Consider the following 19,691-nt stretch of genomic DNA (forward strand, 5'->3'; position numbering starts at 1 on the left):
GTGACTACCAGTGTGGACGCTGACTCCAGGGTGCTGGCCTTCTGACTCTGGTTTCCTCATTTATTAGTTCTGTGACATTAGACAAATTGCCTAAATCCCCTCTGCTTAGTTTCCTCACTTGGAAAAAGGAGCTAATAACAAGATATACCTCATAGTTGATGTCAGTCTTGATGTTGTCAAAGTTGAATCAGTGGAACTGTGCTCATTAGCAGTGTTCTTTATTATCCCCAGCTTATAAATGAGAAAGCTGAGGCCCTGAAATGTTAAGTAATTTTCCCAAAGTGACACTGCTAATAACTGTACAAATGGCAGGAATTCAACTCAATCCAACAGATGTGAATGCCTGCCATAGAAGTCACTGGTTGTCATTCCAGAAGAGAAAGATAAATGATATAACTCTGCTCTCCATAGTAGGGAAAAGAGTCATGAGAACTAAGATCAAGCTTCTGTGATTATGTCCAAGTCCAGGCATAAGCAATGGTTCTGGGAACACAAAAGAAGGCATGGTTCATTCTGATCAGGGAAGTCTCAAGATGCCTTCACCCAACAGGAGGAATTTGAGCTAGACCCAGAAGGATGAATGGAATGTGAATGGGTAAACTGAGTTCTGTTTTCTTTCCCCTTTCTCCAGGCTGATTCCAACAAAACCAGAATTGATGAGGCCAACCAACGTGCAACAAAGATGCTGGGGAGTGGTTAAATGTGCCCACCTGTGTCCTCTTCCAAATGCTGTCGGGCAAGATGGCACCTTCATGCTTTTCTCATGGTATTACCTAGTAGGTCTGCACACATGCACACATCAATCTGCCCCCATTGTGAATGTTGTCTTGTGTCATCCATCAGCCCAACAATACTATGTGTCTTTTGTTCTTTCTGGGTCTCTTTTTTTCCAAAGGCTGTATATAGTGGTCATTTGGTGGCTCTAACTCCCTACGTAAGATGTCCTGGGTTTCATTTTTTCCTTTTCTCTCCTCAGTGGCGTTTACTGAATGACAACGATTTAGGAATGCTCAATGTGCTGTTGATTCTTTCAATACACAGTATTGTTCTTGTAAAACTGTGACATTCCACAGAGCTACTGCCACTGTCCTTTCTTTGGGTGTCAGGCTCTGAAACTCTCAAAATTTGCTGTCTTTGGTTCCTCATGGCTGTCATCTGTCTTTATGATTTCATGATTAGACAATGTGGAATTACATAACAGGCATTGCACTCAAAGTGATGTGATTTATGCATTTATGCATGAGAACTAAATAGATTTTTAGATTCCTACTTAAACAAAATATTTCCATGACAGTAGCATACTGATGAGAAAACACACACATAAAACAACAGCAACAACAGCAAAACAACAACAAAGCATGCTCAGTATTGAGACACTGTCAAGATTAAGTTATACCAGCAAAACTGCAATAGTGTCACTTTCTTTCTGTCAATATTTAGACTTATTAATCATAATCATCCTTTTTTTAAAAAAAATTTTTTTAAAAAGATGGGTTAAACACGCTCACCATTTAACCATTTCCAGCAAAATATATGTTTGACTGAAACTATGTCAAATGGATGTAATATAGGGTTTGTTTGCTGCTTTTGAAGGCTCTGTTTTGGAGAAAGCAACCTTGCTGTGAAACAGTGTGGAGGTGTAAATTTTATAAGGCTGACTCTTATTAATCACCATTTCCCCTGTGATTTGTTATCAGTACAATTCTCTGTTGCTTAATCTAGAGCTATGCACACCAAATTGCTGAGATGTTTAGTAGCTGATAAAGAAACCTTTAAAAAATAATATAAATGAATGAAATATAGATAAACTGTGAGATAAATATCATTACAGCATGTAATATTAAATTCCCCCTTGTCTCCTCTGTCAGTTTGTGATGTGATTGATATTTTGTAGCTAGTTTAAAATTATTAAAAATTATAGACTCCAGATGTCTGTTTTAATTTCTTCACGGACCCCCATCTGAGTTTGCACTCACATGAGAAGAAGAAATCTGGCTACTATCCCATTGCTCCTAAGAAGCCAGTTCTGTGTGCTGAAGACACTGAATGGAAAAAGCAAAGGTGTCCCTTCTAGACACGATCCAATGACAGCCGAAACTTGGCTTGATTTTTATAATCTGTTTCAGAAATGCTTGTGTGTAGATTCAGTGTTGTCTGTGGGGGAAATGTAGTTCAACCAGAAGGCATAGAAAAAATTCCATGGGAAAAATATCCGTGGTACTCAGACTTGGCCGTACATTGATTGAGGTATATCAGGTGTCAATCAACTCTCATCTTCCTTCCTCTCTCCAGTATCCCCACCAAACTTAGCCCTCCACAACCACCACTACTGCTGCCCCCACTTCATTTAACAGCTTTATTGACGTGTCATAAAATTCACCCATTTAAAATGTATAATCCAATAGTTTTTAGTATATTCACAGAGTTGTGCAATCTAATTTTAGACTATTTTTTTAATTAAATTTTGTCATTTCTATCTATCTATCTATCTATCTATCTATTTATTTATTTATTTATGGCTGTGTTGGGTCTTCGTTTCTGTGCGAGGTCTTTCTCTAGTTGTGGCAAGCGGGGGCCACTCTTCATCGCGGTGCGCGGGCCTCTCACTATCGCGGCCTCTCTTGTTGCCGAGCACAGGCTCCAGATGCGCAAGCTCAGTAATTGTGGCTCACGGGCCCAGCTGCTCCGCGGCATGTGGGATCTTCCCAGACCAGGGCTCGAACCCGTGTCCCCTGCATCGGCAGGCAGATTCTCAACCACTGCGCCACCAGGGAAGCCCTAGACTATTTTTATCATCCCAAAAAGAAACCCCACACCTATTAATAAAATCACTCCCATTCTACTTCCCTCAGCCATAGACAACCACTCATTTAAGTTCTGCCTATAGACTTGCCTATTCTGAACATTTCCTATAAATGGAATTATACAATATAATGGTGATCCTTTGTGACTGGCTTCTTTTATTTAGCATCATGTTTTCAACGTTCATCCATGTTGTAGCATCTAACAGAGCTTCATTCCTTTTTATGGCCAAATAATATCCATTGTATGGAAAACACATTTTGTTTATCCATTCATCCCCTGATGGCCATTTGCATTGCTTTCACTTTCGGGCTATGATGAGTTATGCTGCTATGAACATTCATGCTCAAGTTTTTGTGCAGACATAAGTTTTCATTGCTCTTGACATTACCACCTTCACCACCATCATTGCCTCTGCCACCAACACTTCTCCCACTATCACCTCCACCATCACCTATACCCTCCTACCTCCACCATGACCACTGCTTCGGCTACCACCACCTTGACCTTTCCACTGCCTCTGCCACCTCTCTAACCGTCTTAACTAGCACCTCCACCTTTATCACTGCTACCTTCCCAACCACGACCATCTCCTTCATCACCACTGCCACCACCACAGTTGCCTCCACCTCCATCTCCTCCACCACCTTCACCAACACCACCATTATCTCTTTCACCTCTGCCACCTCCTCTGTCTCTCTCTCCTACCCCATAACGGCAATGCAGACAAATGTATCCTGATTGCTCTGGTTGGCTGCCAGATCATTTCACCAGTAACTCTGGAGGTTTGGTGAGAGCAGCTAAGAAGTAAAAACAGTGATGGCAAGCTCATCATTCTCAGGAAATGTTTGCAGTTCTTTACCCTGTTCCCAAACCTCAGAACAGGTTCTAAAGATACCCAGGTGCTCAGAGAAGTTATTCTAAGGACCAACTCCAGCAACACATTTATTCCTTAAAATTAAGGTAATAGAGAGGATGCTCAAAGATGGAGATGAATAAATATACCGTGTATGTTGAAGCTGCTAAGGGGTTGATGTATGGGCCGAGTTAGAAAATTCTTTTCCAAACTCCATCTGTTCTCAGTGAGGTGAGTGAGTGTGTTTCCACATTGTTTGAGTAATTAAAATCCCACACTGGATACATGAAAAGTAAGACATGGGTATCCTGCTTTAAAGTCCATCACATAATTCATTCTGAAGCATATTTCCTTTGATAATTGAGCTTGTCTAGCCTCAGCATTAATGCAGTCAGCTTCATTTGGCTAAAGGAAGACATATTCCCCAGGAATGAATCAGATCTGTGTAATGCACCAACTCAGAAAGTACAGTAGAAATACAGTTACTGGAGCAAGGTGGAACACTGCGAAGCCTAAGTCTTCTATCTCTCTCATCCATGAGCCTTCGACAAAACACCAGAAGGTGAAAGGTGGTCCTGTGTCCTAGTGACAGAGTCCTTTCCTCTTGTCTGCCTCTCCATTTCTAGTTCCGGTTTTCCTTTTTCTACATCCTCCCCCAGCATCTGCTTTGACCAGCTTGCCCCAATCTTTGTGTCACTGATTTGTCAGCACATTGATAACGGCAATGGAAATTGAGAGAAATGGAAGAAAAATCATACTTGTGGTCAGCTAGTACATTCCAGGTGCTGTGTGAAGTGCCTCATTTATGTTGACTCATTAAACACTCTTAAAAACTCTGCAAACTTGACATTATTAGCCCCATTTTGCAGAAGAAGAAATTAATAGATTATTTGAACCAGATTTCTCTTGTTCAAGCTAAAAAGTGATGGAGGCATGATTCAAGCCAGATGTGTGTGTTTCCAAAGCTGTAGAGAGGCCTGGAAGATAAATCCAGGATTGTGCTTCTCTCAATTCAGCCAGTCAGGAAACTCCGAGAGACATTTGGTTTCACAAAGAACAGTAAAGACAAATGTGCTGGGCTTCTTAGTAGAAGGTCTTGGTAAACCTACCTCTCATTCATTCATTCATGAAATGGTTATTGAGCGTCTATGCCAGGTCCTGTTCTGAGTATTGGGAGTGGGAGGGGCAGGGGCAATTCCCTTGATTCATTGAACTTACACTCAAGCTGGGGGTTTTATCTATCCAGATAAACCGACAACTAAAATATGAAGTGTATCAGATGGTAACTGCCCCAGAAAAATATAAAGCAGTATATTTTTATATACTGGGGGGTAAAGAGTGTAGGAGGTGGCAGAGAAGGTGTTATTTTGAAATAGAGTGATCCAGGAAGAAAAGGTGAAGTTCAATGTTGGGAGTAACTAAAATGATATGTCCTGAGAGAAGCCATTTGGGAAGCAGAGGCTGGGAGTGATAGAAGAAACATACAAGCTACCTGTATCTTTTCATTCATAGTACTGGTGTACTCCTCTACAGCTCAATCAATATTGGTTTTAAGTATTTCCTACATTGTCCAGAAGAAACTTGTGAAATCCTTGGCCCTATGAACATGAAGGCAAGTTCAAAGGATGAAACAAACAGTGTGCAAGAGATGAGTATTCAGTCAAATGTTGTTAGAAGAGTAAAAAGTGTTGACTTCATGATCCAAGATTTGGAAATTCTTGCTCTAAGTGGTCATCATCCAATCACCAACTTATGAATTTACCTTCAAGCACATTAGTCATATACCTCAGGCTCTCCAACTAGGTTTTGGAAACTCAAATACATCTCCTAGAATGTAGGGGAAACAAGGAAATTAAGAAAAAGTAAACCATGAACAAGTCATTTAACTCTAGTACTCTCAGTTATTTCCAGAACAAGTTGCCAAAACATCCCAGGAATCTGGCTGTTCTAGAGCCTCACTCCCAGGCAGGGCGCCACCAGCTAACGTTCCCACCCACCACGTAGTCCTTAGCTCCTCCAGCCTCTCACCATAACACAGCTTCAAGACCATCCTGTTTATGGGAGTTGCTGCCTTGAGTTCATGATTCTCTTTCCACAAGCAAATTGGAGAAATTGACCCACAGTTCTTCTAACAGATGTCGTTAGTGCCCTGCCCACATCCTCTGAGCACTTACCTCTACTCCCAAAAGGCGATTTGCAGTGAAGAATCTGCAATTCTCTGCCTTGGGGCAGGGAACGCCAGAAGTGCGAAGCTTTTTTTTCTTTTTAATTATTTTTTATTGGAATATAGTTGATTTCCAATGTTGTGTTAGTTTCTGCTGTACAGCATAGTGAATCAGTTATACATATACATATATCCACTCTTTTTTAGATTCTTTTTCTATATAGGTCATTACAGAGTATTGAGTAGAGTTCCCTGTGCTATACAGTAGTCTCTTATTTGTTAATCTATTTTATATATAGTAGTGTGTATATGTCAGTCCCAATCTCTCAATTTATCCCTCCCCTGCTTTCCCTCTTGGTAACCATAAGTTTGTTTTCTACATCTGTGACTCTATTTCTGTTTTGTAAATAAGTTCATTTATACCATTTTTTTAGATTCCACATATAAGCGATATCATATGATATTTGTCTTTCTCTGTCTGACTTGCTTCACTCAGTGTGACAATCTCTAGGTCCATTTATGTTGTGGCAAATGGTATTATTTAGTTCTTTTTTATGGCTGAGTAATATTCCATTGTATATGTGTACCACATCTTCTTTATCCATTCGTCTGTTGATGGACATTTAGGTTGCTTCCATTTCCTGGCTATTGTAAATAGTGCTGCAATGAACATTGGGGTGCATATCTCTTTTTGAATTATGGTTTTCTCTGGATATATGCCCAGGAGTAGAATTGCTGGATCATATGGTAGCTCTACTTTTAGTTTTTTAAGGAACCTCCATAGTGGCTGTATCAGTTTACATTCTCACCAACAGTGTAGGAGGGTTCTTTTTTCTCCACACCCTCTCCAGAAGTGCTGAAGTTTTAATGCCCCTGGAAGCAGTCCTCGACCAAAGATGATTAGGGCTGGGTGAGTGGCTTCCTCAGCTTCTTCAGCCCCAGGTTGGGATGGCTCTGAGGTGTGTGTTCTCATTATAGTCTCCCAGAGTTCATCAGTAGAACTAATCTCACCTTCCTCACATGATATCTTGCCTGGTAATTGTCACTTTCTTTATTGGCTGTCTTCTCTTCTCTGCCTCTTTGCCACCTCCCTACTTGTATTTCCTGAAATCTCTTCTCAAATAAACTACCTGCCCCCAAATCTTTGCCTCAGGGTCCCCTTCTGGGGAAGCCCTACCTAAGACAACACTTTTTTTTTTTTAATTATTTATTTATTTATTTATTTTTGGCTGTGTTGGGTCTTCGTTTCTGTGCGAGGGCTTTCTCTAGTTGCGGCGAGCGGGGGCCACTCTTCATCGCGGTGCACGGGCCTCTCACTATCGCGGCCTCTCTTGTTGCGGAGCATAGGCTCCAGACGCGCAGGCTCAGTAGTTGTGGCTCATAGGCCCAACTGCTCCACGGCATGTGGGATCCTCCCAGACCAGGGCTCGAACCCGTGTCCCCTGCATTGGCAGGCAGATTCTCAACCACTGCGCCACCAGGGAAGCCCGACAACATGTTTTTATGAGATTCATGCCAGCTTCTGATCATCTCCTCCAAAACACTTCCATAGAGAAATACGCTGCCTACCACCCACTTGCCAGCATTCTTTACTTGCCACTGTTCTTTGGATCCATCCTTCTTCAATAAAATGCCCCTTAATTCCTACTGCATGTGTCTAGAAACTGGCATTCCTCAGTGGTGAGCAAGGAGCTGCATGCAAAGCAGTACCAATTATTGTCTGAACTCATGGCTCTTCATTTGTGAAATCTGGCTTCTGCCCCTCGTGTAGCACCCACCTTCCCCAAACAAGGGTTGGAGGGATGAAAACTTATAGTAAAAGACAATGTGCTCCCTCTCACAAAGTTATAAACTGAAGGGTAGCTTGGATGTGCTATGGAAAGAGAATTCAATCAGGAGTCTTAAGACTAGCCTGGGCCTTAGTCTATATATGTCTAAGCAAAACAGATATAATGATGCTTGCCCTACTTATTTCACAGGATGGCTGAGACTATCAAGTGGGATCATGTTCAATAAAATGCCTTGTAAATCTTATGTGCCACAAGATGACAAGTGAAAGAGAACATAGCACCACCAGGATTGAAAGCAGGCCTCCCTTGCCACTTCTGGTTAGAGAATTCACTCATTGCATATGTGCACACACAGTGTACTCACTGGACTTCATCTTAAGTTTAAATAAATTAATTTTCACATCAAAGATGCTTCATACTTTGTTAAACCTACCAACAAACTCTTCAGTTATCTCCACATTCTGAATTGTAGCAGTTAGTCTGCTAAATTTTTCACCATTAAAGTTCCATCAGTCTCTTTGGCCTTTACCCAAAGGTAATAAAAGTCAAGAGTGTTAGCACTGTTTTTGCCATTGTTCACATCCAAAATAAAAGGCATCCTGGGGACTTCCCTGGCAGTCCAGTGGTTAAGACTCCGTGCTGCCAATGCAGGGGGCACAAGTTCGATCCCTGGCTGTGGAGCTAAGATCCCACAATCCACGTGGCACAGCCAAAATATTTGAAAATTTTTTTAAAAAGAGACAAAATAAAAGGCATCCCTTAGATGTTATTGTGAGACCCAAATGAATTGTACACTCTACAGTTCTGTCTTAATATTACCTATTATTATCACTGTTGCCAATACTATCAATGATAATAAGGGAAACCAGGCAAAGGAGCCAAAGAATATGGCGGAGGCTGTGAACCTCTGTAACAGTTAGCTATTGCTACATGACAAGCTGCCCCCAAACATGGTGACTTAATAAATATTCATTTGGCTAACAATTCTGCATTTTGGCATTTGGGGCTGGGCTTGGCTGGCAGTTCTGGTCTAGGCTGGGCTCCTCACATAACTACAGTCAACTGCAGGTCAGCTGGGCAAGTTGGCCAGCTGTCTGCTGAGGAACCTCCCCTTTTCTCTCTGTGGTCTCTCATTCTCCAACAAGTCAACCAAGATTTACTCTCAGGGCAAAATCAGAAAAAGTCCAAGAAAAAGAGTGGAAGTAGGCAAAACCTCTTGAGGTTAGGCTCATTGCTTCTACTACATTCTACTAGCCAAAGCAAGTGACAAGATCAGTTCAGATTCAAGAGATAAGGAAATACACTTCTTATTGGGAAAGGCTTAAAGTCATATTGCAAAGGACAGGGATGCAGAGAGAGGTGAACTATATGTCTATCTTGGCAATCAATCTACTACACCCACCAAGAGGCCTATGGAATTCTCCTTCTGTCCTCTGTGTCCTTATCGTCTCAAGGAAACAAAAGATCAGGGTAGATCCTCTGTGTGCCTTAGAGTAAGCACACCCGAATATTCTTCCCCTTTAGTCATATTCAAAAGAAAAACTGTAGGGCTCAGCAGGCAGCAGCCCAAGCGAGGATTTGAGAACCCGAGCAGAGTGATTGTAGGACTGGGCACTGCTGACAGGATGTGGCAGCCAGTTGATAAGACTGACCTTAATCCCAAAATAACGAAACTAATCCCTCCGATTCAAAGCAATGGGGTTTCAGCACCATGATTAACCCCTAAACACCAGAACTGGAAAGAAGACATTTTAAAATGTTCAAAATAGAACTGGATCCTCAACCAGCACCTGACAAATATCCTTATTCTAGAAACGTCTGTGGTTTTTTCCCTGCCATCTTTTATTTGTTGCTATTTTGTGGGAATTTACACGGAAATTTCTCAGGAGGAGGGCAGGTGCTTTCTTTAATTTTCCTTTCCTCCCAATCTTTTCTGCACAAAAATATACCATTCTCTTTGCTAAAAGGATAAAAAAGACTGATTACTCAGGGATGAAAAAGAAATTATGTGTGTCAGAGACAGCTTAAGTACACACAAGATGTATCCTGGTTGTCTGGGGGAGTGGGGGTGTGGGACGTGACTACTGTCTTCCCAGGCACTGTCTTAACTTCTTTAAAGGAACCAAGACAACCGCCAGTTTAGGAAAGATGAGAAAATGCTAACAGTGTGTGTTTTTGAACTTTCAGAGGTTGGGGGGATAGAAAGCTCTACAGAGCTAAACCCATACCCTCATTTGTTATTAAAGGCAAAACCCCCAACTAGGACAAAGAGATTTTCTAAGGGGCTAGAGCTTTTATATGTCTCCATTGAAAATCCACTTTACCTTCCATACCTATCGATTTGACCATGACGATGGCCTACTGGAATTCCTGGCCTCCGAAATTTCATTTCTGCACCTTAAATATGAAGAGCCCACTCAGCTCTGAGAACAATGAACAATTAATTCTTCAGTCAAGATATCCCTACCAACTATCTCAACATAATCTTATTCCAAAGCAGTGATTTCAAGCCAAGAAGAAACAAGGGAGTGCCTTGGAAATGCTGTCCCCAACCTCCAGGGACTGAATTAGGGGTCATTCCAAGTTGGTTCCTCAGAAAACAAAGCTGAGATAGATGCATAAGTCTAAGTAGTTTATCTGGGAGTGTGATTTCAGGGAGCAGGAAAGAAGGATAAGAGAGTGAAATAGCAAAGGAGGGGGAGCCATATGGAATTAGCCAAGATACAGGAACCTGGGTGTTGATTCCCATGGGGCAGCTGAGAAGCCCTGTGAAATGCACATCAGGACCATCTTCCTGGGGCAAGCTGGGGAGATTTACCCATCAGCTTCCATCTGCCTTTAGTTAAGGGTAGCCACAGGGCAGGGCATCAACTCCCTTATACTTCTGGGTGATGCACCTGAATGTCAAGGGGCTCTTTTCAAGGATGTCCTGCCCTAGAAGATCAAAGACCTCCAGGCAGAAGTGAGAGGTGGGACTGAGGTGGGTACTGTCAATTCATCCGTGTATGAGACTGGTTGAAATCTGCATGAAACTGGTCACTACTGCTGTGGCTGGGATAAGAGACAGGGACAAAAGAGTTGGAAGGTATGTTTAAGAAGCATCTGATGTGCATTGCATACAGTTGTGCGGTTTGCATACTGCTCAACTCTAGAGGGTGCCATTCACAGCATAATAGCAGCTTCATATTTCCCTGCTTTATATGTAGGGTCTCAAATGAGATTTTGTATGAAAGAGATTCCACTGCTAAAAAAGAAAATGTAAAAACAACATAAGATGAAACCTTTAAAAGCTTCTGTTTTAGAATAATTTGGAGGACCAACAGAAGGGACAAACTGAAGAATAAATGGAAAAAATAAAGTTCTAAATATTAGTGATGGATCAAAGGTTTTGGATGATAACAGAAAAGTAACAGGGAAGGCTTGTTTTTGTTTTTGTTTTTTGAGTCCTGGAAACCCAAAGGCAAAGGGCCAGAAAGTTTAGCATGAGGAGGGAGATAAGGAAGAGGAACACCAAAGAAGATAGTATTGAGAGATTTTGGCAAAAATGGCAACACAGAAGAGATTGAGGGAATGGGGGTGGGGGAGCAGAGAATGACATAACTAGTTAAAAGGAAATAAGAAAGAAATATGAAAGAGAACTTTTGGATAAAAATACTACCCAAAGGATTAGAGGACAAGGGCTGGTTATGGACTCAGTTCCTTGTTACTATTTCTCTTTCATCTTCTGGAAATAACCCTACCTGCAGTCCTTGGTCCTTCTCTCTACCTTTATTCTCACAGCAATCAAGGTGACCTTGATTATAAGCTTCTACACTGCAAAGCTTCTCTCATCCTCAGTCTCATCCAATATTGCTCCAAAGTTCAGAGAAAAATTCACCTCTGACCAAAAATTTTACACTTCCATTCTCTCGTGTTCTTACATATCTGTACATGCCCTTCAAACTCATCTAAACTTCTAGCTGCTTCTCCTACATTTTTTCTAAGTCCAACTTCCTAATGTCACCAAGAGGCCTGGTCAACAACTTCCTCCACTCTTGTGCCAACATCTGTAAATTTCTGCCCTTCAACCCTGGACTATAAACCCCAAACTCTGGATAAATGCAGCCCTCTGCCTGATCCCACTTGTACGAAGTCCTTTGGAACACAGGGTAAAATCACGCAAATACCTGGATTGGTGCCAATAAAAACACATGGTCCCGCTGGAACTCTAATGCCCAGCAGGTGACAGTGTAAATTGGTACAACCACTTTAGAAAACTATTTGGCAGTACATCTGGCCCTCCATATCTGGGATTCTGCATCTGCAGATTCAACCGACCACAAATCTATCAGTAAGGGACTTGAGCATCCGCAGATTCTGGTATCCGAAGGGGTTCTTGGAACCCATCCCCCAGGGACACAAAGGGATCACTGTATCTACAAAAGCTAAATATATGCATACATTATGATTCAGCAATTCCATTCCTAGGTATCTACCCATCGGATATGTACTTTTGTTCATCAAAGACATGTACTAGAATGTTCATAGCAGAAAGTATTCATTATAGCCTCAAAGAGGGATTTGCTCAAATGCCCATCAATAATAGAATGGAGAAATCTATTATGGTTGTTTACACATGGAATTCTTCCAGCAATGGGAATGTGCAAACTACAACTACATGATAAAGCAAGGTGCATAGACCTTATTAGTTCAATGCAGAGTGAGAGAAGCCAAATATAAAGAACACTTTGTTTGATTCCACATATATAAAGTTCAAAAACAGAATAAATCAGTCCATAGGGTTAGAAGTTAGGATAGTTATTACCCTTAGAGTGAAGGGTTAGTAACTTAACCAGGACACAGAGAAGTTTTTCTGGGGCATTAATAGTGTCCTGTTTCTTGACATCAATGCTGGTTACATAGGTGTATTCAGTTTGCAAAAATTCACTGAGCTGTATAATATGATATGTGTGCACCTTTTTGGATGTATGTTATACACCTCAACAAGAAGTTTCAAAAGAGTTATAAAAACAACAAAATAGAGTCCCCAACTTCATCTGGCTCTCCCTTCAGCTGTAAGGGTCTTTCAAATATAAAGGAACCCCTTCTGAACCACCCTTTTCGCTTCCTCTCTCCTAGCATGATTTTACCTTGCATTTCAAGAGAAAAACTGAAGTTGTCAGTTTTGAAGTTGTCAGAAGGAGCATAGTGATGAGCCCTGTGGAAGCTCCCCTTCTGTCTGTCTTTATATTCTTTTGTTAGCTCACTGCTTTTGCTCTCTCATAACGCTGCTGCAGGGGACCAACCACGTCCAACTCATCCATCTCAACCTTTCAGCTTCTGCTCTCATCAATTCTTCATTCCCTAGATCTTTTTCAGTCTGATTCCCGTAACAGGGAATCCAATTAGCTCCTCCCTTGTTTTCACAGCAAGCAACATCATAGGTTGCTGACTCTTTGACATTTGGTTTGGAGAGGCTGAGCTCAGTCAAATGCTCACTCTTGCTCCAATTAGCTATTGCTGGAGAGTTAGGTCATGTGACACAAAACATGACCACCTAAGCAGCAGGAGCTTTAAGGAAAGGGGGTGTAGTGAGTGAGTACCTATTGATATCAATATATTCACCTTAAATCTTTAGTCTAAAATATTTCTTTTTTAATTTAGATTCTCCCAAAATAGAGCCTGAGTTAGGGATTTGGATTCAGACACTTTATTTGGGAGGTAATCCCAGTGTGCAGGAGTGAGGGATCTGGTAAGGAAGAAACGCCAATACAAAGCATGTGTTGTCAAGATCACTGCTCTGGGCAATGGAGCTGAGTTCCATGGGAACCTCTGAAAACTTTACAGAATGCCTCTCAGAATTGTCCAGTCTAAAGAGGAAAGGCAAGAGCATTCTTTTTTCTTTTCTTTTTTTCCAGCTTTACTGAGATATAATTAACATGCAACAGTTTTTGTAAGTTTAAACTATACAAGGTGATATTTGATATGTGTTTATATTGCAAAATGATTACCACAATAAGGTTAATTAACACATCCATTACCTCACATAATTATAATTTTTTTTTGTTTAAGAACATTTTAGATTTACTTTCTTAGCAACTTTCAAATATATAATACAGTATTATTAACTATAGTCACCATGCTGGATATTAGATCCCCAGAATATATTCATTTTATAATTGTGAAGTTTGTGCCCTTTGACCAATTTCTCCCCATTACCCCTACCCACAGCTCCTGGCAACCACCATTCTATTCCCTGTTTCTATGAGTTCAGCTTTTCTTCAGATTTCACATATAAATGAGATCACATAGTATTTGTCTTCCTCTGTCGGACTTATTTCACTTAACAGAATATCTTCAAAGTTTATTCATGTTGTCACAAATGGCAGGATTTCCTTCTTTTTTATGGCTGAATAATATTCCATTGTGTGTAAATACTATCAATACATTTACTTTATCCATTCATCTGCTGATGGACACTTAGGGTTGTTTCCATATCTTGGCTACTGTGAATAATGCAAGACAGAATCATTTATTCATTAGCTCACATCCACAGAGGTGGAGGATTGTTGATTCCCCCACAGAGGTGTTAACTCCCCCATACTTCTAAGCTTTCATGTACAGGGCTGAGCATGTTCTCACTGATGCTCATGGCATTGGAGAAGCCCTGGACAGAAGGGAAAACTCAAAGTTTTCAAGACACTGCCTGCTAGAGATGAGTCAAAGACTGCACAGGACTATCTACCCCTCCATGGCTGAAATCAGAGCTGAGGTCTAGAGACCATGGATGGATCTTCCACCAAGGAAAAGTTAACAGCCATTGTTTTCTCCATTTTCGTACTACTCTCTCACCCTTCATGACCTTTGATTCAACACTTGGTAAGGTCACCATGAAGTTCATCATAGTTTCTGGGCACAAAACAAAGAGAAAACTTTCCAATCCTCCATGCCCCAGCCTCTCTGGGATATTTGATACTGTTGACCTCCAACTTCAAAACTCCTTCCTTGTTTTATAAGAAACCTCTTTCCTCTGAATTTTTTCTTTCTCAGTCTCCTTCGGTTTCTCTTCCTCTGCCTATCTTTTAGGTGTTAGTGTTTCCCTGAAGTACTGAATTTGGTTTGCTTCTCACTCTGCATAAACCCAACCTTGCCTATAATAGCTTCAGCTACAGCCTCCATGCAGATGATGCCTAAAACTAGAACTCCAAGCTTCTTTTCTGATGCCCCAAATCACATTTCTGCCTGCCTACTAAACACCTCCTTCCAGCTCACCCACAGCCACTTCAAATTCACCATGACCCATACTGAAATGCTTACCGCCCCCCACTTCCAAACTTTTCTGCCTCAGGACTGAAGCCAGATACAATGCCCTCATTAAATCAGTTGCCAAGCCTTGTCTGCACCGCCTCCTAATATCTTCCTCCTCTGCCCCTTCTTTCCTATGGCCACATGTGGAAAAACACAGATTCAAGACTAGCCTCCCCAAGAATTGCCTGGGTCCACACCACTCACAGAACGAGCTTAAAAAGCCATCAATCCATTCATGTTATGCATCTCCAGTCCTTCAGTGGTTTGGTTACCATTAAGATAAAGAACAAACTCTTTAGCAGGACATAGGAAGCTATTCATGATCCAGTGGCTGCCAATAATTAGGAACAATTTATTATTATTGCTCCTTAGCTTACTAAGAGGCTTGCAGTTACCGGAAAAGGATGTGCTTCCTCAACCCCCACCGCAGTCTCACAACCCATTCTAGCAAACACCTGCTCATCCTTAGAACTTCATTCAGGCATCAGCTGAAGTCTTCCACTGCCTTCACCACTCTGAGGTAGATTTAAGCACTACCTTCTCACTCGTCTCAGAGCACCCTATTAAATCTTCAAGTATAACATGCATCCATTGCATTGCAAAATTTGCCTTTATGTTTGTCTCTTTCATGACACTATAAACTTGTATCCATTACTATTGTTGTGTAACAAACAGTCACACAAACTCAGTGGCATACAACAATAAATATTAATGTCTCACATTTCTTCCGGGTTCAGCAGATCTGAGCTGGGTGGTTCTGCTGGTTTCTGCTGGGCTCACTCATGCATCTGTGGGTCTGATAGAGTTCTATCTGGGCTGCACTTGGCTGGACAGCTTAGCTGGGGTAGCATTGCTCCATCTGTATCTCATCCTTGAAGGCAGGGATTTTGTTTCATTCATCATGGCCCTTGGTATTGAATTGCCGAATGGAAGACCACAATGAGATAACTAGTTAATATTGAATATATTAAACAGAAAGTACTAAATTGAAGTCAATGGCATCCCCTACTCTTCCCAAATTCTTCCAATTATCCATACGTAAAAGAACAGAATACCCTCTCACCCATTATCATAAGTATTATTTTTTCACTATTCCAATGATTATTATGTAAGACTTCCAAGTCTCTTGCAACCTCTCAGCAGAACATTCAAATACCAAGTGGTATTTTATCCACAGGGTAACAAGGATTTGTTTGCCTTCTCTGGAGCTATTTGAAGGAAAGCCACTCTGGTGGTTTAAAATATATATGTAAATTCTTTGATGCTCCCTCCAATAGGTGAAGCCTAATTCTCTTCCCCTTAAGTGGACACTTAGTGACTCACTTCTAAGGAATGGAATAAGGCAGAAGTGACAGTGTGTAACTTCTGAGACTAGATTATCAAAGACCTGTGGCTTCTTCCTTTCTTTCTCTTGGATCACTTGCTCTGGAAGCAAAAGCCAGCTGCCATGTCATAAGGGCACTCAAGCAACCCTATACATAGAGAGGTCTACATGACAAGGAACTGAGGCCTCCAGCCAATGGGCACATGAAAAAACCTTCTTGGAAGCAGATACTCCAGCTCCTTCTGAAGACTGCAGTAGTCCTGTTACCTACTCCAAGTTCATGTGCCTGATGCACCGTGAGGCCAAACAACAAAACATTGGAGTTTGGAGCAGAGAAAAGTTTATTGCAGGGCCATACAAGGAGAAATGGGTGGCTCATGCCCCTCAAAACCCCGAACTCTCCAAAGGATTTCAGGAAAGCATTTTTAAAGGCCAGGTGAGGGAGGAGCATCACAGGGTATGTGATCTGCTCATGCACAGTTCTCTGATTGGTTGATGGTGTGGTAACAGAGCAGTTAACATTGTTAATCCTTAGGCACCAGAAGGTCTGGGGGTTATGTGCTCATGATCATCAAGTATTTAATGTCTTCCATTTGGTGGTGGTTTTTAGCATCTGAAAAACTCAAGAAATATGAATGAGATACTATTACCTGGGTACTTCAGAGAGAAGCTACAGCAGAAGATATGGGGGTAGGGTCTGTCCCAGGAAGGCCCATAGGGTCCTGCTCTGTTGCAGTCCCAACCAACATTTTGACTGCAACTTCATGAGAGACCCTGAGCCAGAATATACCCTGATTTAGGAAACTTTGTGAGGTAATAAATGCTTGTTGCTTTAAGCTGCTAAATTTGGGGATAGTTTGTTACACAGCAACAGATAACAAATTCAGCCACTTTGTGAATAAATTATTGAACCTTCCCCCAAAGACCAGGTTCCAAATTGTAACATTGCAATGGCTTTAAACAGCATAAAGGGGAGAAAATACAACAATGAAATCCTCTCCTTGGAAGCCCTTTACCTAATGTTTAAAAAAGGGAAAAAAAGGACAAAATAACTATCTACCTTCCTTGGAGGCTAATAGAAAACAATCAAGTTTTAGGAGAAACTGTTAAATCTGACTGCAAATGCTGTCCAGGAAGTCTGAGTTGGACAGCGAATTTGTAGAAGGAGAAATGAAAAAACTCTAACATTATCCCTTTGACTGAAGCCCAGTTCCTAATTTTCAAGTTCCACATTTAGCTGCTACCTCCTCAGAACAACTGGATTGCTAGAACACTAACATGACCCCCAGTTTATTGAACTGTCACTTGCTTTGTTCTCCCCAGCTTGGCCCTGAGACAGAAAACACTGCAGGCCAACTCCTGTTCTAGCCCAAAGGTGATAATGAGGGAAATCGTGAGACTCCTAAAAATAATGGGAAAAGGGAGCAACGTTTGTGCTTGTGAGTCACAGTTGTTTGGAAGGCAGGAGAAGGTAAGTGGACAGAGGAGGATTATATAAAAAGAGCAAAGCAGAAAATAAACACAGGCTCTGCAGACACAAAGCTGAGGGGAGTACCCCAGGCCAGAGGACTCAGAGAGCATCCGAGCAGGCTGAGCTGGAGGTCTTGATGGGCAGGTGCACAGGTGAGAAGCCTGCGTGTGGCTGACTCCACCAGGGGAGCTGTCACCCACCTACGTACAGCAGGCTCTGGCCAATGATGTGAGGCCTTGCAGATCCCCAAATCTCCCCTTCAGCCACTGAACAGCAGCATCTACCCCCTCTTCATGCCAAGAAACATACATTCACCAAGATGCCACTTTGCCCTCAGCATTGTACCAAACCCAGGGAATACAAAAATTAAAAAGGTCCCTGGGGATTCAGAACTTAACAGGGAGATTGACCTAGGGATGGTCATACAAAAGAATAGGACAAGAACAGTAAGAGGGGATTGTTCAAGGAACTGTGGGAAATAGAGGAGACGTGTCTACTCAGAATGGGACCTGGAGGAGAGGTCTAAGAGCCTACCTGGAGAGGTGGCATGTGAGCTGCCGAGATAGGAATCATTCTGATGGATTATGTGTTATGGGAGAGAGTGAGGGGGGGGGGGGGGCAGGTCATTCCATAAATAGGTAATATTACAGTTGTAATAGTTTTCTCAGGCTGCTCTAAAATATTACCACAACTGGGTGGCTTAAAACAACTGAATTTTATTCTCTCATTGTACTGGAGGTTACAAGTCTGAAATCAAGGTGTTGACAGAGCCATACTCCCTATGGAGGCTCTAGGGGACATTATGTTCAGGCTTTTGGTGGCAGCCGGCATTCCTTGGTTTAGGGCCATATCAATCTCTGCCTCTGTCTTCACGGTGTCAAATTTCCCTCTGCCTCTGTCTTACGAAGACACTTGTAATTTCATTTAAGGCCCACCTGAATAATCTAGATAATCTTTCCGTGTCAAGATCCTTAACAATCATATCTGCAAAGACACTTTTCCTTATAAACTAAGACTAACAATTTCCAAGGATTGGTACTTAACATCTTTGAGTAACCATTATTCCCTGTACTACAACAACCTAATACCTGGACATGCAAAGACCCTGGTGAGTGGATATTTCTGCATTCCTTGAGCTTAAGAATGAGTGAGAGATGAGGAAGGCAGACATCTGAGCATGAAGGGTCTTACAGACCAGAACAGGGAAGTTGGACTTGACTCTGAGGGCGATAGGGTACCCTTAAAGATTTTACATGAGAGTGGTCAGACTTTCTTTACTGGGGATTCTCCAGACAACGGTGTGGAGTAGGGTAGGAGAGGGCTAGACTAAAGGCAGGCCATTAAATCCCACACTGGCTAAATTACAGATGTTCGGCCCTGGAGAGAGAGAAGTCCAGGGTTCTCCCTGTAGCCACCAGGTCAGGTTTCATTATCAATTAACATCACCGTGGGCTTTGAAACAGAGAAGTTAAGGCCCTGAAAGGATCTCACAAATACCCAGTGCCTGGAATATGTGGGCAATACATGCTTGTGAAATAAGACAAGAAAAGCATGTATTTACAAAGACTGTGGAAATCGGGGAAATTCAGGAGTCCAGTAAACCTCAGTGGAGGGGTCCCTGGGCCTGCAGGGTCCTACTGAAAGTGTTGATGGGAGATGCCCCACCCAGGAGATGATGCCACACCACCCCAGGGCAATCCACTGTCAATGCCTGACTGACATTGGGGTATTAAGGGTGGCCCCCTGACTCAAAGTGGGACAGTTCTTGGTGCCCTTCATGCTCCAGAGCTCCCCAGGGTGTCAGGCTGAGGCTATAGATGAGAACACATCCTTATTCCACTCCTGCCTGGCCTTGTCCTGCTCCCCTCACCCTGTCACAGTTTCCTCCTAAGTGCCCTCCCTAAATAAATCACTTGCACAAGAATCCTCATCTCAGGCTCTACCTAAGACAGCTTCCCTTTGTGGCGATGTGGATCTTAGGACAATCTTAGCTAAGA

The 19,691-nt window shown here is 42.0% G+C and overlaps 1 protein-coding gene across 2 annotated transcripts in view; it reads left to right on the forward strand.

Annotated features, from left to right (window-relative positions):
• SNAP25 (synaptosome associated protein 25) overlaps positions 1 to 1,927 on the forward strand; it is an 82,876-nt gene extending 80,949 nt beyond the window's left edge. For both annotated transcript variants that reach the window (XM_082359222.1, XM_082359221.1), the window contains exon 8: positions 632 to 1,927. In XM_082359222.1, coding sequence (XP_082215348.1) covers positions 632 to 700 — 69 coding nt within the window. In that variant the 3' untranslated portion in view covers positions 701 to 1,927. The remainder of the gene's footprint in view (positions 1 to 631) is intronic.
• The last annotated feature ends 17,764 nt before the right edge of the window (positions 1,928 to 19,691 follow it).

Source organism: Balaenoptera borealis (assembly GCF_965194805.1).
Source record: "Balaenoptera borealis genome assembly, chromosome: 16".
Classification (NCBI taxonomy): domain Eukaryota; kingdom Metazoa; phylum Chordata; class Mammalia; order Artiodactyla; family Balaenopteridae; genus Balaenoptera; species Balaenoptera borealis.